Source organism: Harpia harpyja, chromosome 1 (assembly GCF_026419915.1).
Source record: "Harpia harpyja isolate bHarHar1 chromosome 1, bHarHar1 primary haplotype, whole genome shotgun sequence".
NCBI lineage: Eukaryota > Metazoa > Chordata > Aves > Accipitriformes > Accipitridae > Harpia > Harpia harpyja.
Genome location: NC_068940.1, coordinates 38,993,293 through 39,018,465, shown reverse-complemented (window position 1 = coordinate 39,018,465; position 25,173 = coordinate 38,993,293). Strand labels below are relative to the sequence as shown.

Here is a 25,173-nt window from a genome sequence, read left to right as displayed (position 1 = left end):
CTTCCTCTCCGTCGCCCTGTCCCCCTTCCTTAATCAACAGAAGGGCTCCTGCCCTCCGGCCGCACCTGCTCCCTGCCCTCCCCGGCCCCGCGGCCCACGCCTCCTGCCCCCGTCCCTGCGGGTGCTAGGCCGCCTCCCCGTACCCCTGGCCTGGCCTCCGCCCGCCGCGTCCCTCAGGACCGCTCGCTCGCTCCCCCCCACGCCCGGCGCGGGGGCCGGTTCCCGCGACACCCCAGAGGCGCCCCGGGGCCTTGTGGGAAGAGCCTGGCCATTGGTCGGCCGTCCCCGTGGGGGAGCGCGGCAAGGATTGGCTCACAGCGGAGCCCGTCGGAGAAGGAGAGGCCGCTGATTGGCCCGGCGGCGGAACGGTGTCGCCGCCCTGCGTGATGCGGTCACGGTGCCGCCGCCGCCGCGCCCTCTCACCGCAGTTTGAATGTGAAGCGCAGCCGGAGCTCTCGGAGCCGCCGCCGCTGCCGCCACCGCTATCGCCGGGGGGGAGTCGCCAGGTGAGGCTGGGCCGCGCCGCCCGGCGATGCTGGCGGTGGGGCGGCCCCGCAGCCCGGCGGTCCGCATGGTCTGCAGCCGGCCGCCCCTCCGCTCCGTGCCGGGCTCGGACGCTGGGCCCGCGGCGCAGCGAGAGGCGCAGCTCACCATGCTGGGGTGCTTCGGCCCGCCTTCCGCAGCTCGCGATTGGCCCGCGGCCTCTGGGGCTGAGCAGCGTGCATTTCTCATTGGCTTCTGCCGCTGCTAGTCTGGAGGTGGCGGGGAGGGGGAAGGGAGCAAGTTAGTCTGAGGGCGGTTGGTGCCGTTGGGGCTCCCCCGCCGCGGCCGCCAGCCCACGCTGCCCCCGGCCCGGCCCGGCCCGGTCCAGTACGGTCCGGCCCGGCGGGGGTGGGCAGGCAGCCGGGCCTGCCCCTGGGCCTGCCTTGTGGGGGCCGCAGCCGAGCCGGGCCGCCGCCGCATGAGGCAGCGTGAGCGCCGCCGCGGGGGAGGCGCAGTCTGGCGGCGGTGGCGGCGCAGTCTGGCGGCGGCGGTGGCGGCGGGCGGGACGGAGCCGGCCCCGTCTTTCGGATAAACCGCCTGGCGGCTTCAGGCTGGGCAGGTGGCGGGGATGGGACGGGGGAAGCGCCGGGGCGTGCAGGGCTGAGGCGGCGGGAGGGGGCTGGGCCGCCCCCGTGGGAGAGCGGGAGCGGGGGCAGCCCCGCTGGTGGGCGGGCCTGGAGGGCTCCTCTCCCCGTCCCGGCTGCAGGGCTGCCGGGCGCGTCACGGGTGGCCTGGCCTTCTGGTCTGTAGGGAAGCGGCGCGAGCGGGCGGTGTGATGGGTGTTGGCTCCTGCTCCCGCGGCCAGCTGGTGCTCGTCTCCTGACCCCTGCGCTTTGGTGAAGCAGAAAGTGAGCGTTAAGGTCTTCAGTATGGTGTAAAGATAATCTTTCCCATAAAATCTGGACCGTAAACGTCCTTAGGCATGTAGACGGTGTTTGGTAAGTGCTGTGGTGAGTGAGTGTGGGAACAGAGCTATTTGAAGTTCTTCGCAGTGTAAGGCTTGGAGGACAGCAGGTTTTTGGTTGGGTTTTTATTTTGGGTTTTTTTTTCCATAGGTGGTCTGTCATTAATTTGACTAAAGCAGTTAGTGCATTAAGCACATTTTATGGGTTTTCTTCTGGAGAGGTGGTCTGAAAAAATTCTCATTTTTTGTGGCCTTTTCAGGAGGCATATGTCACAACATAGCAAAAAGCATCATATCACTCTAGCAAGTACCACCAGGTTTTTTTGTAGTGGAAAACAAACAAGATGAATAGCTAGAGGAAGAGAAGGAACTAAGAGTAAGTAGGTAGCAGGTGAAAATATTTATCCTTTTGCATGAGAGATTGAGTAATGCATTCAAATCTTTGTGTTTGTCCTTCAGAGTAAACTCTCAGTCAGCTTGAGGTGTCTATTTTTTGCATGGGCCCCTATATTACATATGTATGCGAAGGATTTGTAAAAGGCCATTCAGGGTTGTTGTCTCCTTTTTCGGATTGGTTTCCCATTTGAGTCAAGTTTAGTCTTAATAAGTGATTTCTGCACTGGTTTGCACCTCAGCTGTACAAACTTCCCTGGAGCAGATAATTTTTATTTTTTAATTATGAAAGACTTAAGTATTAGTTTCAACATCGTAGTAATGATGCACAGGCCATTTTGTAGAACAGATGAGCCAGCTATTATTGGTGCTGTTTGCTTATGCTGTACTTTATTGGAATTTTGTTGGTTGATGTGAATTGGTGAACAAGACTACAGGCAAGTAATCCCAAAAAGGAAGGGGAGTGAAACAGGGGAGGCAGGACTCTTTAGGTGGATTTTTACTTTTTGCAAAATATGTTGGTGTCTCAATTACTTACTAACATTCATCTAATTCAAGAAGATACTGTTGCTGTCTCTTCTAATGATATCGATGCCATAGTTAAAGTAAAAATCATATCACTAAAACTCATTGCCTTTGCAAGCGTGCTTAAATAGAAACTGTATTTGTTGCACTGATAATCAACATAAAACAAATCCGAAGTGGGACAGGCAAATTTCAGTCTGTCTTACTAATTAGAAACTCCAGAGAAAAAATGGAAATCTTTGCTTCCTCATTACTTTTATAGTGAGTGAACTGTGCTGCTGGTGGTAAGAAAGATGGGCAGAATTGATGATGCTATCGTGAGCAACAACATGCCCATTAAAGCATGTCTTGCTGCTGTTTTAGTGTTACTGTAATTTTAATTATTCCAATTAAAGCTGTGAAGTTAATATATCACTGTGGTAAGTAGGAGAATGTATGTGGGAGGATTACTAGAGAGGAGTAATTTAGACTTATTGCGCAGAGTTATTCTGTAATAAGTATTGCAGTTTAATTTAACTCCCACCCTAATCTAAGTTAATTTTACAAGGTGGAGAAACTCTCTGGCTTTGCACAGTCTTATGTCTCTTTAGAAAAAATTATTTTTCTGTTGAGAGTTTTATTTGATAATGAGTATTTAATTTTAAACAAGCCTTGACTCTCCAATACACTTTGAATTGTTCTATTTACAATTATGTAGGGCAGAACTATTCAGCTTTTTCAACCGGGAACAAGTTTCTGGGGCTGACAGTAGTTCTCAAAAGCAAAACCAAACTCTTATTGTCCTGAAAGGGCAAGAGATCATCTTTTGGCTGTACCTGGTGGTTTGCTGGATGTGTGATCCTGTTCAAGGAGTTTGTTTTCACTAAACTAGACAATAACAGTTACATGTAGTTGAAGAAATGTAATGCTTTCTAGTTTGTGCTTGGTGCACACTAGCTGTTGTTTTATTGGATGAGATGTACAAGATAGGACCATGCTTTATGAGGTATAGTCAAAAAGAGCTAATGCGTGTCTTCTGTGGAATCTAGTTTTGTGTATGTGTAGCTTATACGATAGATTTTTTGGTCTGTATTTATAACAAAACTACCTGTGGGTTTTAGGTTCTGCCAAAATGGAGCTGAGTGATGCCAATTTACAGACTTTAACTGAGTATCTGAAGAAAACACTAGATCCAGATCCTGCTATAAGGCGTCCTGGTAAGTGAATCTCATGAGTGACCAGAAAAATTTAGTTTCTTTTTGACTCTTCTGTCTCTGTATAGCAAACTCAGTATCCTTTTAAAACAAACCCCCCCAAAACTAATGAAGGATGGCTATAAATATAAATTTTTGTTTGCTTTTTGTAATTTTATTTTCCTGTATTCCTGATTTTTTTTTTTTGTACCATTGTTATTTAAAACAGTGCTGCTGTTCACATTAAACCAGGATTTACTTCTATCAGGTTATGGCTTTTAAAAATGGTGAGGAGGCAGTATTTCCACATTCTGCTTTGAATTGAGAGCTTTTGTTAATAGCAGAAGCATTAAACAGCTTAGTAGTAAAGAAGCTACAGTACCTTTTGTCAGACTTGTTCTGTGTTTCTGTTCTTGTGAAACTCTGGGGAAGTGTTCATGCATCGATTATTTTAAATAGACACTTGAGGAATCATAGGACTCCCATTAGAAAAATCAGTTCAGCTTTTGCTAACCTTAGTATATTCTCTTACAGCGGAAAAGTTTCTTGAGTCAGTTGAAGGAAGCCAGAATTATCCATTGTTGCTCTTAACGCTGCTGGAGAAATCACAGGAAAATGTCATCAAAGTTTGTGCATCTGTAACGTTCAAGAACTATATTAAAAGGAACTGGAGAATTGTAGGTATCCTAGTGAGTAAGATTTGGTAATCCTTTTAAGCTACAATAAGATATTATACAGTAACCTTGAAGAATGTGTGTTTGTACTCTGTGAAAGAAAGTAGATCATTCAGAGAACAAACACAAGGTGTAATTTACTGATGAGGGACTACAACCTGGACCGTTGGGGTCCATTCTATTAAAAAAAACTAGACCTGGGTGGTAAAATGATGAACAAATAATTTTCTCTAATATTATAGGCGTATTTTGCAGAAGCACAACATTTAAAGCTCATTTAACTAACAGCAATATTATTTAAACTGAAGTGATTGTGAAGTGTCTATGCGCATGAGCTGGCCAATTTGGCCTGGATCTATTGTTGTGGTGTTACAAACATTTCAAGCCATCACTGCAGCTGAAAGTGATGATACTAGCTTCTTTCACGTAAATGCTTCTGGGGCATAGAATAGTGTGGGACAGTTTATTTTGGTGGCCTTGCCAGTTTAACACTTAAAAGTGTTTGTAAATGTCAGATAGAAGTATTGCCATTTAATCCCATTTTATCCTTTGCTTTGAAGAGGTCAGAAACATTTTTGATTCAGAGCTTTCAGCATTCATGAAATTTAATTTATGGTAGAAAATATTAACATTTGAGAGCTCAACTCCTTCACTGATGAGAGGTTTTAGTTGATACTATTTATACTTTGTCTCACTGAAAGTACTGTTTGTATCTGAAAAATATCAAATGTATAACGTTGCTTTACTGCAGGGAAACTAGTAAGTATTCCGTCATTACACCTTGGCTGGTACCTATTTACAAATTTGCATGCGATTTCTCCCCTCCCCCTCATACTAATATTAAGAAGCTATAGCAGTCCTAAATCTGGTTATATGTTTGATCAGATCAGCACATTCAGTCTGGCATGAAATTTCTAGAACTTTGTTTCTGTAATACTGTATTCTCAGCCATTTCTCCCAAATTGCATCTTTATCTGTAGTATATTGTAAGTAGAAGTAATGTTCTGTTATGGAAAATTTGTAAGTGGCTTCTTTTTTATGGATTGCTGATGTAATTCAGGATGAGATTTTGTGTTGGAGTAGGTGGAGATGCTATGCAGTAAGTGCATCCAGAGGGCTATTATGATTGCTATGTGGCTTCAAGCACATTGTTTTGTCCAAAATTGGAGCTTTCATTTCAGGAGCAGCTGCATGAGCATAAAATACAGCCATGAGGCTAGCTTACCTAGATTACATTGTTTAATTTAGCAGCCTTGAATTTGACTGATACAAAGTTTAGTGGAAGTAAAAGGGTTTTGCCTGTTCAAGGACTTCAATTTGGTGGAGCCCGGAGAGTCAGATGTACAGGGCACTTCTGGAGTGAGTGAAGAGTTTGCTTTTTTTAATTTATTTTTTAAGTATGTACAGAATATTTATCTATGTGCTGCCTCTCATGTTTTGTAAAAAGGTCTAATTTCTTAGAAAAATCTCATAACTAACTCCGTAGTAGAATTTGCTGTTGCTGATCTCTCTACCACCTCTGTCCTCTATCTAAACGTATAGTAGTAAGTCCTGCATCCCTATTCGGAGCTTGCCTGGTAGTTATTGCTGCCTTTCACATCATATAAACTTGTAAAGCTTAGGTTTTAAAGATTATCATCTTTTTGTGTTTTTTAATGTATATATAATGATTCTGTACATTCTTCTGATCCAGTGCAATGTGATAGAAGAGGAAAAGCAAGTTCTCTGTCTTATTTTTATAACTGCTTGTTTAGAGAATCATAGAATCATTTAGGTTGGAAAAGACCTTTTAGATCAAGTCCATCCGTTAACCTAGCACTACCAAGTCCACCACTAAATGCACCCCCATTCGATGATTCTATCTACGCATCCTTTAAATACCTCCAGGAATGGTGACTCCACCACTTCCCTGGGCAGCCTGTGCCAATGCTTGACAACCCTTTTGCTGAAGAAATTTTTCCTAATATCCAATCTAAACCTCCTCTGGCGCAACTCAAAGCCATTTCTTCTCATCCTATCACTTCTTGCTTGGGAGAAGAGACAGACACCCACCTCACTACAATCTCCTTTCAGGTGGTTGTAGAGAGCAATAAGGTCTCCCCTGAGCCTCCTGTTCTCCAGACTAAACAACCCCAGTTCCCTCAGCTGCTCCTCTTAAGACTTGTCCTCTAGATCCTTCACCAGCTTCGTTGCTCTTTGGACATGCTCCAGCACCTCAGTGTCTTTCTTGTAGTGAGGGTCCCAAAACTGAACACAGTATTGGAGGTGTGGCCTCACCAGTGCTGGGTACAGGGGGATGATCCCTTCCCTAGTCCTGCTGGCCACACTATTTCTGATACAGGCCAGGATGCCGTTGGCCTTCTTGGCCACCTGGGCACACTGCCGGCTCGTATTCAGCCAGCTGTTGACCAACACCCCCAGGTCCTTTTCTGCTGGGCAGTTTTCCATCACTCTTCCCCAAGTCTGTAGCGCTGCATGGGGTTGCTGTGACCCAAATGCAGGACCCAGCACTTGGCCTTGTTGAACCTCATACAGTTGGCCTCAACCCATCAATCCAGCCTGTCCAGATTCCTCTGTAGAGCCTTCCTACCCCTGAGCAGATCAACACTCCCACCCAACTTGGTGTCATCTGCAAACTTGGTGTCATCTGCAAACTTACTGAGGGTGCGTTCAATCCCCTCCTCCAAATCACTGATAAAGGTATGAAACAGAACTGGCCCCAGTACTGAGCCGTGGGGAGCACCACTTGTGACTGGTGTTACAGCTAAGCATAACTCGAAACTTTGAAATTGCTACTTTTTTTTTAAGTTTATGGGAAGATGGTGCAAGGGAGGTGAGAAGGATGGTAGTAGTGCCATCTGGTTTAAGGCATCTTAAGATCATTGAATTACTCTCTGGAAGTGCTTACCTCTTTTAATTGCTCGATAATTTTTAGGTTTCTGAACTTCGGTGCTGTCATCACAGATAATGTGACTATCGCTGCTGTCACTGCTTGGTGACGAGCCTCCTTCTTATTTTATTTCTTTAGTAGAAACTTTGTAATTTACTACCACTTGGCACTACTGACTGACTGGACTTTGAACTGATTGATATTTTGAACTGATTGGATAACTCTTAATGTCATGGTTTTGATTGTGTAACCTCCATCTTCATGTACAGTTTCTAGAAAGTATGGCTTAAGGCAGCTTGCACAAAGTAAAGCTTTGAGGTTGGCAGAAGTGAGGACAGAGATGTGACTTGGTGTGGTGGAAGAGCAGACTATTGATTAAACTTTGTATGTTATTGGCATATGCATCTACCCTTACTACTGCTGAATTGATGATTTGAAAAGTCACCGTTGGAGAAGGAAAAAAAAACTAGTTCAAGGTTTTACAGAAAGATGTAATTTCTTTCAGCTTTTTTCAGGTACTACTGTTATAGATTCATTGTAGGCAATGTCTTTAACAGATCTTCTTAGTTTCTTTAACAATGTAATAGTTACATAACTCAGTATAAGCAATTGGTTTCTGGAATGCTGATATTTGCTTGTTGCCTAGAGTATACTGATATGACCATGACTTAATTATTGTTTTAATTTTAGGTTGAAGATGAACCGAACAAAATATGTGAATCCGACAGGATAGCCATTAAAGCCAACATAGTGCCCTTGATGCTTAGCAGCCCAGAACAAATTCAAAAGCAGGTAATGTCAATTCCTGATTGTGTCCATGAGACTTTTGGAATGTTTTAACCATGTCTAGAGGCTCTGGTTATTGGCAGAGCTCAGTTCCCTTACCAATGAAGTCATCCCAATCCGAATAACTTGGAGTATATTGTTATAGCTACTTCCACCTACTTTAATTTTTATTTTTTTAAAAAGGCAATTACTGTATAATCTTATAGCTAAGTTGTAGCATTAGGTAGTTAAATACAGTAATGCTAGAAAGTGAGACTCTGTACTCATTGAATTTAAAGTGAGATTTATTTATTTGTGGTGAAAAGTAGTAGATATTTAACCCAATGATTTTTGAATCTGACAAGAATAACAAGCATTTTCTCAGATACTTGCAACATCTGGCATGACTGCTGTGTTTTTTGTAATGAGGAGTCTGCTATTGTATCATGCAATGGTTATGTTTCCTTTCCAGTTAAGTGATGCTATTAGTATTATTGGTCGGGAAGACTTTCCTCAGAAATGGCCAGACTTACTGACAGAAATGGTGAATCGCTTTCAAAGTGGAGATTTCCACGTCATTAACGGGGTCCTTCGCACCGCTCACTCTTTGTTTAAAAGGTATTGGAAATAAGGGAGTTAGTATATGGATTGTAAAATTTTTGTTCAACTCTAAATTTTTACTGTATGACTTTAATTTTGTAGATTTACGAAGTCTACAGTTGTGGCTTCTACTTATGCTTATTGACTTTTTAATAAGACTTTAAGCGGTTACCAAATTGTACACCTTGCATGGTCTTGAACTATGTTGTTTAGTTCTTGTTTACTTGATAGTATTTGTTTCAAGGTTCAGCACAAAAAATTAATTGTATGCAAGTTAATTTCATAATAAATGTGAAAACTGTATTCTATTTTTCTTGTATTTCTCTTTGACTTGTCAGGTACCGCCATGAATTTAAGTCAAATGAATTGTGGACAGAGATCAAACTTGTCCTTGATGCTTTTGCTTTGCCCTTGACAAATCTCTTTAAGGTATTTCTTGTTGAATCATTTCTAAACCAATTTTAACATTCTGAATTGCTTTTTGTGAATGCCTGTAAAATGAAAAGAATAGTTGCTTTGAAACTATTAATGAGGTTCAAACTAAAGTCATGAAATGAGACCTGACAGGATCAATAAGGGGAAGAAAAGGAACTATATTTTCTAGCTTAAAAAAAAAAAAAAGTTACATGACACTTTTCAATACTTCTTGTCAATGTGGTGTTTGTGTGTGTGTTACTTGACTGAATCTTATGTCTTTTTCTAGGCAACTATTGAACTTTGCAGCACGCATGCAAATGATGCTAGTGCTTTGAAGGTTCTCTTTTCTTCTCTCATTCTAATTGCGAAGCTGTTCTACAGTTTAAATTTTCAGGTGAATCTCGTTGTTCTTCTAATAGTTCTGCTTTGATCTCACGAAGCTGTTATGCTCTTATTTATAGGATCCATTTGAGGCAGCCTTTAAGGCCATGCTTTATCGCAAAAATAAAAGTTGACAGTCTGCATCAACGCTGGAGTAAAGGCACAGTAAGGATGGGGTTAATTAACATGTTAGCTTGGCCCTATCTAAACAAAAGTTCAACAGAGTCTAAGCTCCTGTCATAGCAAGGAGGTGTTCTATGGGTAACTCTCCAAGTATGAGTTGTGAAAGACAGAAGTCAAATGCCTGAGTTTGTACTCAACTGTGCTGCTTTATAAATATGTCTGTACTGACATGAACTCAGTCCTGTAGATCAAAGTCAGTTCAAACTAGTAGCTCCATAGCACTATAGTAGCAAGTAATTCTGGTAGCAGTGTGGGGCTTTTTTGTTTTGAAATGAGATCTAAATTTCTAACACTATTAAATAAATGCACAATATGAAAATGGTAAAAAGCTGCTTTGCTGAGGTGACATATATTTAGTGTCTCAACACAAACATAAGTCTGTGAAGTGTGATGATCATGCCTTGATTGCTTGGGCTATTCTTCCATATTGGGCAAAAGAACAAGCTGGAGTTAAAAGGGAGGCTTGTGCTTTCTTGTTCTGAGAGTAAGAGGCAATAAGGTTTGTTTTTTATAAAACTGTAGGCTGTATAGGGTGTAAGCAACTAGTTAATTTGGAAATACTGTATTCCAAAGCCTCTGTCTGGAGGGTTTTCATCTGGGGGGAGGGGGTAGTGTTTCATTTTGAAGATTGTTTTCCACACTTTGTTGTCCCTCAGTAGATTATAAGGTCAATACGTACTACTTAAAATGTAGGTATGTTATCTAAGCAGTGCAATCAGAAATTAAAATGTAAATTTATGCTTTTCCCTCACAGGATCTTCCGGAGTTTTTTGAAGATAACATGGAAACGTGGATGACAAATTTTCATAGTCTTTTAACTTTAGATAATAAACTTTTGCAGACTGATGTAAGTACTGCATAAACCTCCTGGTTTGCCTCTGTGTAGTGGAGAGGATTGACTGAGAACTTAGGTCTAACTCTGAACAATGCAATGTTTTCTTTGTTGGGTAAACAAAGGAGTAGAATGACTATAAGGAAATGGGATTTAAGAGAAGTTGCCCTGTTGTCTAAAGAGATTTAAGTTCTTGAAGTTGTATCTCAGTTACAGATATACCCAACTGGGCACAGAAATCAAATTGCAGATACTCATCAATGAGTAGATTCTTTCAAGGATGTCTGCTGAAGTAACCTGATCATTAAATTAGTCACAGTGCTCAGGTTTTCTATACCTTTCAGCTGGTTCACACACTATGTTTTAGAAAACAGGGTATCCTAAAGAACTTGAAACAGTTGAACATAGAAGGCATGACATCCTTAAGTACTTTAGTTTAGCATTTTCTGTCTTTGTCTAATTATAAGAATTACTACTTTCACAGGTGAAAGATGATACCAGATCATCAAAGCTCAAATTAATTTTGTGCATGCTTTCTGCATTTTAAATGCTGATGTCTTCCAGCTACAGTACAATAGTTTGCCACATGATGGAGCCAAAGCAACTCTATAAATTTCTTTACAATACGTAGGGAGGCATCTTAAGTGTATCCTGTGCTATAGTTTCATGGTTTTAGGCTAATGCTGCTGCTAAAAGAAGCTTTGCTGCTCTTTTCTCTTGTGTCTGTGGGCTGTTGCCCAGCACAGACATTCATGCAGCTGTGTGCTGAACTGAGTCAGGAAGTGATATGCATTAAAACTGAAAGGTGGGGATTAGGGGGTGAGGGGTAGACATAACTGGGGTGGTGTTTGGTTGGATTTGGGGGATTTTGGGTTGGTTTGGGTTTTTGTTTTTTTTTTTTATTCCAGCTCAATTTCCCAATTCACTTTGCTTTGTGGTTCCACAAGCATGTGTGCTGGTATGGGGAAGGAGAGGGAGCTACTTTTACAACTATTCTAATTTAAAGTAGCAAGATACGATGTCTTCTAAGCATACTTTTTCAATGCCTTGTGTTGTCTTTTTCCTATTACGTTCGTAAATTAATTTCATGACAAATTTTATCAGGTCTAAGTGATTCGAAGTGTCTGGTACTTTCATTTGAAATGTAGGTATGATTTATAACTTGCAGTGCAGTTCTGGTACAAATCCGCAAAATACATTAATTCTAGGGACGTGAGAGGGATTTCTTTGACTTGTTTAGAACATGGTAAAATAATAGTGTAAATATTTCCTTCAAATATGTTTGATACTTTTAATATTTAGTAGTGTTGAAGTTCGGATGCTTAAGTTCTTAGTTTTGTTTTATGTGAGGATGAAGAGGAAGCTGGATTACTGGAGCTCTTGAAATCACAAATTTGTGATAATGCTGCTTTATATGCTCAAAAATACGATGAAGAATTCCAGCCCTACCTGCCACGTTTTGTAACAGCAATCTGGAATCTGTTAGTCACAACAGGCCAGGAAGTGAAATATGACTTGGTAAGTTGTTATAAACTGCTCTTGTCAAGTTTGGTAATGAATTATAAATTGGTCAGTCATGCTAAAACTGTATGTGTTCTGTTTGTGGTGTTCTAGCTGGTTAGTAATGCGATCCAGTTTCTGGCCTCAGTTTGTGAGAGGCCACATTACAAGCATCTGTTTGAAGACCAGAACACATTGACAAGCATCTGTGAAAAAGTTATTGTTCCCAATATGGAATTTAGAGGTAATTTTTTGAGACTTAAGTTTTCAAAGACACAATAAAATCTAACTGTAATTGTAATGATTTGTTGCTTTGCAGGACTAAGAATTGAGGATTACCTCTTGTATACTTTAGTACTAGATTCAAAACGAAGTTTCTACAATAGATTGCTGTCCTATGGGCTTTGTAGAATTGTATGAATATATCTAATAATTTTTCTGTCTTACTGTGATCTCAAATTGAAATGTATAGGAAGTCTAGGTCATGTGCCACCAATAACTTTTCATGTTTAAAGTGAGTATCAGAATAATTCAGGGAGTCTAAATAGGCATGGGTATCAGGCCTACTAATTTGTAATGTCTATTTCTCCAAGTTTTGATGGGCTCATATTGATCCTAGTATCTAAAATGCAGTGATAAGAAGCTTCTCACTCTTAAGTCTATGCCTCTGGAAGCCTCTCTGCATACACTTAGTGTTGAACATGTCTTTTCTTTCTTTCTTTCTTTCCTTTTTTTAATCAGGAATACATCAGCTCATGAATACGAAAGACTAATTTGTGGGCAGGGGCAAGCAGAACAGGCTAGTCTGGCTAGATATTTCTGATTAATTTCTATTAATGTTATAGAAGAGTACTTGGAAAAAATAGAAGTTAATAATAATACACCTTTTTACCATAAAAAACAGAGAGCTCAGTATGTAAACTTCTATGTATTTTATATTTTCAGCGGCTGATGAAGAAGCATTTGAAGATAATTCTGAAGAATATATAAGAAGGGATTTGGAAGGATCTGGTAATCCACAGATTTATACTAAGAATACTTGGTTCTTTAAATATAGCTCTAAAGAGCTGAAGCAATTACTGAAGCTTTTATAACTTATTTTTGACATTGGGAAGGTTCCCCCCGCCCCCCGCAATAGATTTTATCCAGTTTTTGATCAAGTCTACTGTCATGATGTGCCCATCACAGTGTCTTTTTGTTTTGAACAATGTTTTTATAGGGTTTTTTCCTTAATTGGATTGGTATGTCTCCTGCACTGCACACATTCTCATTTTAGCAAATGTAGCCTGTAAGTCAATGCTGAATAGTAGCCACGTTGTGTATTTAGTTCCTATGTGCAGAGTTTTAAATAACATGGAGAGACTGTGCCTGCATTTAGTAGTCTATCATGTTTAAACTGAAATTCTGACTGGTGTTGCATACAAATCTGTGATCAAGCCAGCTGGGCACCAGCCAGCCCTTGTATGCCGGCACTGTGTTCAAACCAATACAGTAACTGTCCTGAAAACACAGTGCTGTGCGAACAGAGCTACTTGATTTTCTGATTGTAGCTGTCTGGTCTTCAGCCAGGTCAGAGCACAAAGGAACCAAATCTAGATCTGTGTGACAATTCTGTATATGCAGTTCTGTGCCACTAACAATTTACTGATGGAGACTTGTAGATTAATGACATTTCATGATAGATTTAAGAAATTACTGTACACGTGCAATGGAGGACAAAATTGGAGGAAAATGATTTTGAACTTTTTTCAAGCAAACGTTATACCATTCTTATCCAGGATTGGCTGCATTTTAGGTATTTGTGAAGCTTTTCTTTGTTAGCTATTTCTGCTTTTAAGAGAATTAAGGCAAGAAATATTTGTGGTCTTCAGAGATTACTTTAGAAATGTCCTCTGTTGCATTTAAATTGACTTGCTTTATTTTCCTTCTGTCCCTTCTGTTAGTATATTGTATTAAAGTCCAGCTGACTGGGTTTTTTTCCTTTCTTGAAACAAGGAATTTTTACAGTTTGTTTGTTTGGTTTTTTTTTTAACAAAAATGTACTGATTTGGTGTGATGGGCCAGCAGCTAAGCACCACACAGCAGCTCGCTCATTCTGCACCCTGCTGCAAAGGGATGAGGGAGAAAATAGGAAGAGTAAAAGTGAGAAGACTCGTGATAGAGATAAAGGCTAGAGATAAAGAGGGTTTAAGTGAAAGAGGAAGAAAAGAGAAGGGGGTGGGGAGAGGGAGGGAAGTCAATGACTTACCACCTCCCACAAGTAGATTGATGCCCAGCCTGTGCCTGAGCAATGGCTACCTCCTCAAAACCCCTCTCCCCTCAGTTTTTATTGCTGAGCATGACATTACATGGCATGGAACATCCCTGTGGTCAGTTTGGATCAGCTATCCAGGTTGTGTCCCCTCCCAGCTTCTTGCCCACCCCCAGCCTACTTGCTGGGAAGGCAGAGCAGGAAAAAGAGAAAGCCTTGACACTGTGCAAGCACTCTTCAGCAACAGCCAAAACACTGGGGTGTTATCAACAGTTTTAGTCACCAGTACAAAACACAGCACCATATGGGCTGCTATGCAGAAAATTAACTCCATCCCAACCAGACCCAGTACATTCGGGTGCATAATTGTCGATATAGTAAAAAGCCTCCCCCTGCATTCTTACTGAAACTTTCTTTAGAGGGCACTAAAACCTGTGAATATGCGTGCAGTATTGGTAGGTGTCCATTCCTCTTTTTGTTGTACAAATAGTCCCTATTATGACAGTAAGTAAAAGACTTATGTGTTCTTAAGCATCAGTGTGGAGGATTGCAATAATTAACATAAGGTATGGCTGTAACTTGAGAAGCTGTATGTTACTATTAATTTTTATTATTATGTTTATTAATATGAAAAGCTGTATACTTTCTCATATCCAAAGAATCTTTGGTTCTTATGCAGATATTGACACCAGGCGTAGAGCAGCTTGTGATCTAGTCAGAGGCTTGTGCAAATTTTTTGAAGGACCTGTGACAGGGATTTTTTCTGGATATGTTAATTCTATGCTGCAAGAATATGCAAAGAATCCATCTGTTAACTGGAAGCACAAAGATGCAGCTATTTACCTTGTTACGTCTTTGGCATCCAAAGCTCAAACACAGAAGGTACTTTTACATTCTATTTGTTTTAATCCATATGCATTCAAATATTATAGTGTACATGAGGACTGCGATTCATTTTATGCTGCTTCAGCTTGGGAGTAACTATTTGTAGTAGTTTAATGTTGATAAGATTAAAAGTTGTCCATTATAGAATCCTATCACAGTTTGTAATTTGGTGATATCTGATCTTGAGATAGGTTGGGCAAAGTCAACAACCATGTGTGACCGTTTGGCAGGTCTTATTAGCATGTATGAAGCAGCCATATGAAGAAACAAAATTAGCTTGATTCTAGAACCTCTGAGCATTTAAATGGTACTGAGCCAGAGTTTGTAAGCCATGGAAGGCCAAATTTAGCTTTACAGAAGATGATCAGAAGTGTTAAGCAGACTAGAAGGAATTTAAGTGACTCTTACAGTTCTTGTCATTATATTTCCCAATGTTTCCTGTTATTTGAGTGTTTATGATTTGGAAATGGCATGTGAATACTAATGATGGCTGGAAATGGATCTCATTACTTGTTTGGAAGAAAGCAACTAATAGGCTGGATACATTGAAAAGCCACACCTAAGCTAAACTGTATTTGGAAACTAGCATTGTATCAGATGTCCTACAGACAGATTTTAATATACTAATAAATATTTTAAATGTTATTACAGTTCAAATTTCAGTGGCTTTACAAGACAGATTTGAGGCAAACATAGTAAAACATGTTGTACAGCGTCTTTATGCAATTTTGCTGAAGGTTCTCAGTCTTTTCCTGAAACTCTAGTTGTATACTACTGCACAGCAATTACCTGTAAGTGTTGCATAATGTGAACCAGAGTCTTCTAGCAATTAGAAAACTGCTAAGTTGTACATCTTTCTTTTTCTGTGCTATTTCGTGGCAAATATGGGATAACGTCACTTAGAACACTTGATTGATAAATATCCATCTGAAAATCCTGGTTTAAATATCAGTTGCATTTTTCATAAGAGAAAACTCAGTAGTCATTATTTTGCTGCTGTAATTCAGAATTGGAGTGTGACTCCTAAACTTTTCCTTTTTAAAAGGCCTATCACAAAAAAAGTATCAAGTTAGTAAGATATTTTCTATCTAAAATTTTGGTTGATTATTACTGTGTTACATGCCATTATTCCTCAACTCAGAGCTGGTGACTTTGAACCTCAGTAGAGCTACAGCTAAAACCTAGATACTTAAAAACATTAAGAAAAAGAAATTGGATAGCTCTCTATTAAAGAGGCAGTTTCAACAATCTCATCATGTGCATGCACATTTCAGATTCCTTTTATTAAAAGCACATAAAAATGAGTAAGAAAATGAGCTGAAGGTCAGCATCTAAAAACAGAGTTGGTTTGGTTTTTGTTTTTCTAGCATGGAATAACACAAGCCAATGAACTTGTTAATCTGACAGAATTCTTTGTGAATCACATTCAACCTGACTTAAAATCTGCTAGTGGTAAGTTAATGTTAATTTTGATATGGCGTTTTTTTGTGATATATCTACAATCTTGACAGTGACCATTGTTTCTTAAGGCACAAGCACTCGTATATCAGCATAATCTCTGAGACAGAAGACTTTACTTCCTGTGGGTCAGGTGTTACTCAAATTTTTTTGGCCAGCAATGAATGAGCTTTTAAACAAAGGTGGATTACCACATGCTGTCTGCAAGATCAGAGCGTGTACACACATGGTTGCTGTCAGCTATGTGCTTAAACTTGTTGAATCAAAGTAATTTGATTTCTGTATTTGAGATGTTATGGCAAACTTCTGTACTATACAAAACCCTGAGAAGTTAAAATACTAAAGGCTAGGTCGTAGCCTGTATCAGCCCATATTGGTGAGATTATGGATGTCTAGATTTAAGCCACATAATTTATTTTATGCTTCAGCAATTATCTTATGATATTTGGAACGTAGTGGGTTGTCTTGGAATATGTAATTGGAGGCTGTTAAAATCAGAGCCAGAAGGAGAAATTTAATGTGAAAGAGTTGGACTCTACACTTAATGGTGCTGGGGTGTGATTTGTGCCTAAAACTGAGATTCTGTCTAACAGAACATACAGTGCCCATACAGAAATGCAGAAACTAAGCAATGTAGAAAAACATTGCGTGTGTTATTTTTGAGGGGGAAAATCATGACTTAATGTCACCTCTATATATAGTATATGTTCAGTAATCGCATTTATATGAAAAGGATCAACAAAATTCGCATATTTTTCTATTGCAGTGAATGAATTCCCTGTGCTAAAAGCAGATGGTATCAAATATATCATGATTTTTAGAAACCAAGTAAGTTTTTCCTTTACTCTTATGGTAAAAACATATTGTAGTTTGTTACTTTATACTTGCCAAGCCTAATTTATCTTACTTGGCCATATGTTAACTCAACAGGTGTTTGATAGTCATATATAACACTTCATGCTGAATTTTCAGTTTTGAAAGTGAATGATATTGTTATAAATATCCAATTAGCATGTAGTCTATATGCTATCCATATGCTGTGGGAGCACTGAACATCTTAGCATGCTTAGTTCTGTGACACACTCAGACTTTTTTTCAAGTGAATGTTAGTCTAAATATACTTGATTGCTCGTATCATTGCAGTAGTTGTTAAAGAGCGTACAGCAACTTTGTCCTTTACCTTTTCTGGTTTGTGAGATGCAGTAAGAAATTATATTGTGTATTATTTCTAAATTTTAGATTTTCTTTATTCATCTCTTAGGGAATATCTGTGACTTTTTTTTTTTTTTAGAGCTTGATACTTACCTGATAAACTTGATTTACTTTGTCTTTCTTAAGACAAAGTAAAATGGAAAAAGAAATATGCATTAGGAATATATGCACTTACTGACAATCAAATGTAACATTGATGTTTGGGGGAAGTATACAGGCGATGACAGAAATAGGTATCTCTTGGTTGTCAAGGTGTGATTTAGCAACTGGAGAAGCCTTCTAAGATTTCTTCCTCTGACAAGCTTTCAGTTTGTAGCTGATGAGCTGAGAGTGGTTGTGCTGTAGTGTTGAACCATCTGTATTTTTATGTAATATGTATAATTTGTTGCTATATTTTTGTAGGTACCTAAAGAACAACTGTTGGTATCTATTCCTCTCTTAATCAATCATCTTCAAGCAGAAAGTATTGTGGTCCATACCTATGCAGCCCATGCTCTTGAAAGACTGTTTACCATGAGGGGGACAAATAATACTACCCTGTAAGTTTTCAAGCAGAAACAAATTCATTGCTACGTAGGTTTTGTCCATTAAGGATGAGAAATATCTGCAGGGGATCTTTTATTTCTTATTACAATATTGTAAAATGCTTGAAGTTTGTGAATATCTTTAATCACTAAAGAGCTGTGTTTTACTTAACAGCATTACAGCTGCAGAAATGGCACCATTCGTAGAAGTGCTATTAACAAACCTTTTTAAAGCACTGACGCTTCCTGGCTCATCTGAAAATGAATATATTATGAAAGGTAAATGCTTTATGAGTTCTGCAATATAAGAGTAACTTCGTTGACTTGAGGTAAAGGCTTATAGTTAGAGGGTACTGAAATTTTTATTTGAAAAGTCTAATTTATGCAAACATCCTAAAGAGGTATGTGCAGCCTGCAGTTATTTACCGAGCTATATTAAGTCATCTTTGACTAAATTTATGGTACCAAAGAGAAACACTAAACCTAATGGTATTGTGACAAATTATTTCTCTAATGGTAGTCTTTGTAGTCGGGACAGCTACCTGAGCAGTGTCAGTAGGAGATCTGAGTGGGTTACGGCTAATAGTATGCCAAGATTTGAGACTTGCCCAGGATAAATGATGGTCTTCGCAAAGTTGCTTAATCTTCTGTGCTCAGTCAATAGAATGGAGATAATGAGGCTTTGTTTTATCCTTTGTCATGATGATAGATTGATTGCTTTTGCAGCAGATGCTCTTTCTTACTGTACCTAATTCCTTGGGCTCTGATTTAATAGGTATTTTACTTTCAAAGGTAAAGGATTTAGGCATATAATGGATGACAGAAGTGTATGTTTGTCTCCAGAAGATAATACTTTTAATTTATTTGCAGCCATCATGAGGAGTTTTTCTTTGCTACAGGAATCCATAATTCCATACATCCCTTCTGTCATCACACAGCTTACACAGAAACTGCTGGCTGTCAGTAAGGTAAACAAACAGGCTATCTGAGCAAAATGTTCACTTTCACCTTTTAGAGTAGTCTTTCTAAAGATTTATGTATATCTTGTTGTTTGTGTTCTGTTAGAATACTGTAAATTTTTCAATATTTTCTGACTAAGTTAAAACAGCCTTCCAGTGAAGTCCTGTTTTCTTTCTAGGACATACTTTCAAATCATTCTCCCCTGCTCTCATCTGAAATTTGGAAACAGTGTATGAAATCTTTCTGTAATACTAATTTGTTCTAGCATAAAGGTTTGCTTGTGCAGAGGCCATCATGGCAGTAATCTGTTTTTCTCACAACTCCTTTATTCTTTCTCCATGAAGCTTCTGAGGCTAATACTAAATTTAGGCACTGAAATGTAGGAATAAATTAAATAAATTACTCTCCTGCTTTTGGTGGGTAAAATTGTCTTAGTTTTTTGTTCAGGCTGGGCTAATATTCTTGAACATTGACAGTAGGGAATGCTTGAGAATACCTTCATCAACTATCCAAAAAACTTCTACTATGTATAGTTTAAACTTAGCTGCAGAGTGTAAGAGTCTAGTCAATTCTTTATTGAATGCTATTTACAGGACTGAAAAATAATTTTTTCCAGTTTTTGTTTTGTGATACTTCAACTGCTTGCTAGCTTATATAGAGCTGAAAAACACTTCTTTAAAATATTCATAAAAGTCACCCCTCCTTTATGCTTTAAAGGTTTTTATGCTTGCTTTTGTCTATGGAATTAATTTCATTAGTATATTAATAAATAAATCATAAGTATCCTTATTCCCAATTGCTACTTTAGACTTCAGTTGAAATAAAAAAATATGTGTTGCTAAATAAATGACTTGGCTGCAAGTTTGGGTTGATTTATCTGTTTATAACTTGTTTTTAGAATCCAAGCAAACCTCACTTTAACCATTACATGTTTGAATCAATATGCTTGTCGATAAGGATAACGTGCAAAGCAAACCCTGATGCAGTTGGAAGCTTTGAAGAGGCTTTGTTTATGGTGTTCACTGAGATACTACAGAATGATGTGCAAGGTAAATTAAAATCAGTAAGTGCTTGTGCTCTCCATTATAATTGGTGGCTATGATTTACCTCATGGCAGTTTTTCTGTAACACAGGAAATCCAAGTGAGAACACAGCATGTTCACAGTCCTAATAAACACTTTTAGTAAGTGTCTGAGTTGTTCCATAAGGTACATCAACTGTATTAATTTTTTTTTTAAACAAACTGTATTTTTAAAATACCTAACAATCACTACTCTAAAGCCTCCTATTATTTTTCTTAATTATATTGTATTGTTTCTAGTGGTTTGTTTTCCATGTTCTGAAACATTAACAAATAGAAATTGCATATATACAATGCTTGCAAATTTTTTGAATAATTACATTTGGGAAGCCATACATTTCTCAAAGGTTTTATTTGTTGGAATCGTTGTGTTAATATCATAAAATTGTAGGTTCAGTCAATAGATATGTGGTTCCTAGGAATTGACAGTGACCATATTTGTTGAATTTGTAAATGTCATCAATTCTTTTCCAGAGTTCATTCCATATGTGTTTCAAGTGATGTCCCTACTTCTAGAAATGCATAAAAATGAAATCCCATCATCCTATATGGCATTGTTTCCTCATCTACTTCAGCCAGTATTATGGGAAAGGACAGGAAACATTCCTCCTTTGGTCCGACTCCTGCAGGCTTATTTAGAGCGGGGTGCCAATACAATAGCAAGTGCTGCTGCTGACAAAATTGTAAGTTCGATTGATTTAGTCACAGTGCATGCCTCCAGACATGTTGGTTTAAGATTAAAAATTATGAGGAACTTTCTCCTTCAGTGAATAGCTGGATTTGTGCAGAATCTGTGCTTATACTTTTAATGGTGCTTATGTAGAAAGACAAAAAAATACTATGAATGCAGGCTTTTTGGATGCTTTTCCATTATGCGGGTAAGATAAATCCTAGACTGTCACGCTTTTGTCAATTAAGATGTAAAATTCCTGCACTTAGTTTTTGCAAGTAGGTAAGTTTCCGCAATTTTCCTGTCTCATTTGCCTCATGTTGAACACCTGTGGATCAGGAAAACTCTGAGAGCTTCTGTTCAGAATAGTCTTGAGAAGAGTGAGTGAGGAGGAGCCAAAATGCTGGGAGATGTGAGGATTAGTGAATTCAGTGGGAGATTTATTCTGCATACTTAACTTCTGTTATTTCTGCTGCATGATCTGCTATAGTCAGACTTGATTAGACAATGCCATTGATGAAGCAGACATGCATGTTCGAATTGGCTTTGGTGTTCATTTGATCAAAGTTAATCTTAATGCTCAAAGGAACATCACTTGGTCCCAACAGAAATCTGTCTTCCTTGTCCTTAACTGCAGAAACAGAATCCTGGTTTAGGTTATAAAAGCTTTTGTGTTGGCTTAGATGGTAAGGGCCAACTTTCTGGTAGGTCATGTATGAAGAACTGTTGTATAGAGTTTTATATCTGCTTTGCTTACAGCCTGGATTGTTAGGTGTCTTCCAGAAGTTGATTGCCTCTAAAGCTAATGACCATCAAGGATTCTATCTTCTAAACAGTATTATAGAGCATATGCCTCCGTGAGTATGAGTTGAAATTACATTCAAAACTAATTTCTGTAGACTTTAATATTTGGTATGTTTGTACACTTCATAGTTAAACAACTGAAAAATGTCACGTTTATCAGTAAAATAGATTTGAACAATTCTATACATGTGAAGTGACATTAGTAAAATCCTAGTATGAATTGAATAACTATTCTTTTAAATTTCCAGTGAATCAGTTGACCAGTACAGGAAGCAGATCTTCATTCTACTATTCCAAAGACTTCAAAATTCCAAAACAACAAAATTTATTAAAAGTAAGTTCCTTGCTATGTGAAGAGCTTCAGTGCTGGTGAGGGCAACAGTTTGGAACATGCGGCTGTACTGAATAAGTATCTTATGTCCTGTGATTATGCGGATGAAGGGATACTAGTGACTCTTAGCATCAGTGGCTTGCTTCAAATTATTTGTGTAATCAAGGGTGACATATAGGGCAGTTGCCACAGCAGGTGACACTTACTTCATGAAAACTGAAGGAATAGAACTAAAATAAGGGAAAAAAAAAAACCCTTGTGTATTCCTCTTCCTTCTTATTCTGCACGATATCATTATCTGAAAGTGTCTCCATTTAATCTTCAACTAATAGCAGCAAACTTTCACACAACACAGTAATACTGATCGCACTTCCTTTTGTTACATATAGTTGTTATTACTGTTAAATATTCTATAAATTTGTGTCATTCTGCCTTAATATGACTTAAGTTATTGATGAGGTTTTATGTTAAACTAACAAAGCTGTGACAAATTATTGAAATGCATATTCTGGTTATTCCTGCTGTAACAGGAAGATTACTGTCATACTGATTAAATTATTTTAATGATACTATTGCTACACAAATTATGCAATGTCTATTACTTAATCCTATAAAATCTGGTTAATGCCACCTGATAGGAGCAAGAAAGATAGGATTGCTTATAATGGTCTTCCACAAACAAACTTTAAGTAGTGCTTTTAATGCATTGCATCTATGCTTTGGTACAAAGGCCATGCAAAGGGATTCACAACTGATCTGAAAAACTGCATTGCATGAAGTTTTCAGCTAACCGCATTGGGGAGTTATTTTGGTCCTTGATCTGAAAAATTTGCAGATGGCTTTTCTAATGCTTTAAAACTGCTTTAAGAGGGAAAAGGACTGAATCTTGTCTTAGTTGTCTTTCTGCCATGTTTTAGTGCATTGCAGTATGTGAAAAGATCAGCAGTTTTTAGGCAAACTTCAAGGTAGAAAGTCAAATGTACTTCACTAAAACTGAACATTTATAAAGACTGCCATTTCTATACTCTTGAAAAACTTGTTAGAATGTATTTTGCTGCTGACTCTAAAGCTATTCTTCTGGTTTTGTGTCAAGTTCTAATTTGACCTTTTTCTTGTTACAGGTTTCCTAGTCTTCATTAACTTGTACTGCATAAAATATGGAGCATTAGCTCTGCAGGAAATATTTGACAGCATACAGCCAAAGTTAGTATGATTATATTATTGTTTATTATTATTATCATCATCATCATTATTATTAAGACTGGTGTGTAATTTTTACTTTTAAAGTAGGAAATAGTTGTCTCCTTCAGCTAAAATTACAAACTGCATTTGTCACTAATTTGACTAGCCAAATGTTTCTTCTAACGTGATTGACTTATTTGTCATCTAGCAATTTTTCTGATTTGCTGCCCACAGTTCCTCACTGATAGTTCAAGATATTAATATCCTAAGCAGGTCATAAAAAGGAAATAGTGATGTTTTTATTCCTTTCCCTTTGTGAAAAGTTTGTATGCTCAAATTTCTACTAGGCATCCACTGCAACAGTGAATTATCTGGTTTTCTCTTTTTCCTAGTGATTCATATTGTTTCTGGTTTTCTTTTGTCACCATAAGGCTGATAAGGCTTTCTAATACTTTTTCTTTTAATGTCATAACAGGATGTTTGGAATGGTTTTGGAGAAAATTATAATTCCTGAAATCCAGAAGGTGTCTGGTCAAGTTGAAAAGAAAATCTGTGCTGTTGGCATTACAAAAATATTAACAGAATGTCCTCCTATGATGGACACTGAGTACACCAAGCTGTGGTATGTAGAACACTTCTTCAAGTTCTGTTAGTGAGGCTATTTGATTTTTTTTTTTTAAAATGCGAGCTATCATCAAAATACATTCTTCAAATAAACTCCATTGTGATTTCTGCAGGCTTGCTATTATGAGGCTGAGTTTCAGGCTTTTCTTACCACTTCCTTTTCTCAACAAATAAAACTCTTCTCAAAGCGAATGCCAGAACTGGTTTGAGATTTTTGTGATGGAGGTAGCACTCATTGGGCTAGCTAGGACCGCATTTAAGAAAATACACTACTTTCTTTTAGCTTGTATTCTTTCTGAAAAGCTAGGCCCAGGTTTGTCTTGTAACGGTTCTACTAGTCAGGAGACCTGAGCATACTCATAACCTGACAGAGAGACTTGTAAATTCTCAGCTTGACAGTAGAATTTTGGGGAAAGCTACCTGGGAAGATTGTAAGCCAGTCAAGGATGTCAGGTAGCCTGAATTTAATGACAATAACTGGATGCCTGAACTAGAACTCTTTTTTTTTTTTTTTTTTTTTTTTTAATTTACTTAGAGAAAAGGTGTGATCTGGAAAAAGAATTGCTTTTCTTAGGTATGTTTCATGATAATTTGACCTGATAAAAAATAAATACGTTGTTCATGCTTTTAATGTGAGCACCTCCATTATGGCTGTAAAATACACAGATCCACAATTCTTTAAGTCCAGCTTAGATTGGGCACTTAAAATTTCAGTAGCTAAGCAAGTACCTGCAAGGGCTAAACTGTAAAGGGTTCCAAGTAATTTGAACGTTTGTGTAAAATACACCCTGTCCTAACGTATTTTAAGCACTCAGGTTTTTTCCTCCCCTTTTTACATATAGGACTCCTTTGCTGCAGGCCCTCATTGGCCTCTTTGAACTGCCTGAGGATGACACTATCCCTGATGAAGAACACTTCATTGACATAGAAGATACTCCAGGATATCAGACTGCATTCTCTCAGCTAGCCTTTGCTGGAAAAAAAGAACACGATCCTGTAGGTCAAATGGTGAACAATCCTAGAATCCACCTGGCACAGTCTCTTCACAAACTGTCTACAGCATGCCCAGGCAGGGTAGGTGACTTTTATACATGGCATGCTAATGCTAAATTCTACAGAGAAGAAATGCTTTTTTTGATAATGGGTCTCTTTTGCTAATGTTTGATAATCAGCAAAATGAAGTATGTCATAACCAGAATTCAAGGTATTGCTCTCTTTTATTCTTTAATGGAATATAGCTTTTGTAAGGTTTTTTTCCCTAGTAATGTTAGAAGGGCCATATTTTCATGTTACTTATTTTAGCAATAAGCTTAAATATGCCATTTCTTAAATGAAAATTTATCCACTTGTTGGTATATAACTAGTACTTATCTCCAGCTCAGTTGTATGTACTCAGGAAATTTCAGGCAACT

At 38.5% G+C, this 25,173-nt stretch overlaps 1 protein-coding gene across 3 annotated transcripts in view; it reads left to right on the top strand.

Annotated features, from left to right (window-relative positions):
* Positions 1 to 359: 359 nt before the first annotated feature.
* Positions 360 to 25,173, top strand: part of CSE1L (chromosome segregation 1 like) — a 31,120-nt gene continuing 6,306 nt past the window's right edge. Inside the window, exons 1-24 of one of the 3 annotated variants that reach the window (XM_052788211.1) lie at positions 360 to 506; positions 3,466 to 3,561; positions 4,072 to 4,214; positions 7,792 to 7,893; positions 8,339 to 8,484; positions 8,805 to 8,895; positions 9,170 to 9,277; positions 10,202 to 10,294; positions 11,630 to 11,797; positions 11,894 to 12,023; positions 12,725 to 12,790; positions 14,710 to 14,912; positions 16,283 to 16,367; positions 17,140 to 17,201; positions 17,988 to 18,124; positions 18,285 to 18,388; positions 18,980 to 19,077; positions 19,968 to 20,118; positions 20,625 to 20,833; positions 21,580 to 21,677; positions 21,873 to 21,958; positions 23,077 to 23,158; positions 23,613 to 23,759; positions 24,604 to 24,835. In XM_052788211.1, coding sequence (XP_052644171.1) covers positions 3,477 to 3,561; positions 4,072 to 4,214; positions 7,792 to 7,893; positions 8,339 to 8,484; positions 8,805 to 8,895; positions 9,170 to 9,277; positions 10,202 to 10,294; positions 11,630 to 11,797; positions 11,894 to 12,023; positions 12,725 to 12,790; positions 14,710 to 14,912; positions 16,283 to 16,367; positions 17,140 to 17,201; positions 17,988 to 18,124; positions 18,285 to 18,388; positions 18,980 to 19,077; positions 19,968 to 20,118; positions 20,625 to 20,833; positions 21,580 to 21,677; positions 21,873 to 21,958; positions 23,077 to 23,158; positions 23,613 to 23,759; positions 24,604 to 24,835 — 2,826 coding nt within the window. In that variant the 5' untranslated portion in view covers positions 360 to 506; positions 3,466 to 3,476. Of the gene's footprint in view, positions 507 to 1,105; positions 1,482 to 1,553; positions 1,824 to 3,465; positions 3,562 to 4,071; positions 4,215 to 7,791; positions 7,894 to 8,338; positions 8,485 to 8,804; positions 8,896 to 9,169; positions 9,278 to 10,201; positions 10,295 to 11,629; positions 11,798 to 11,893; positions 12,024 to 12,724; positions 12,791 to 14,709; positions 14,913 to 16,282; positions 16,368 to 17,139; positions 17,202 to 17,987; positions 18,125 to 18,284; positions 18,389 to 18,979; positions 19,078 to 19,967; positions 20,119 to 20,624; positions 20,834 to 21,579; positions 21,678 to 21,872; positions 21,959 to 23,076; positions 23,159 to 23,612; positions 23,760 to 24,603; positions 24,836 to 25,173 lie in introns of those variants that run through there. The other 2 variants (XM_052788220.1, XM_052788230.1) reach the window with 2 other exon arrangements.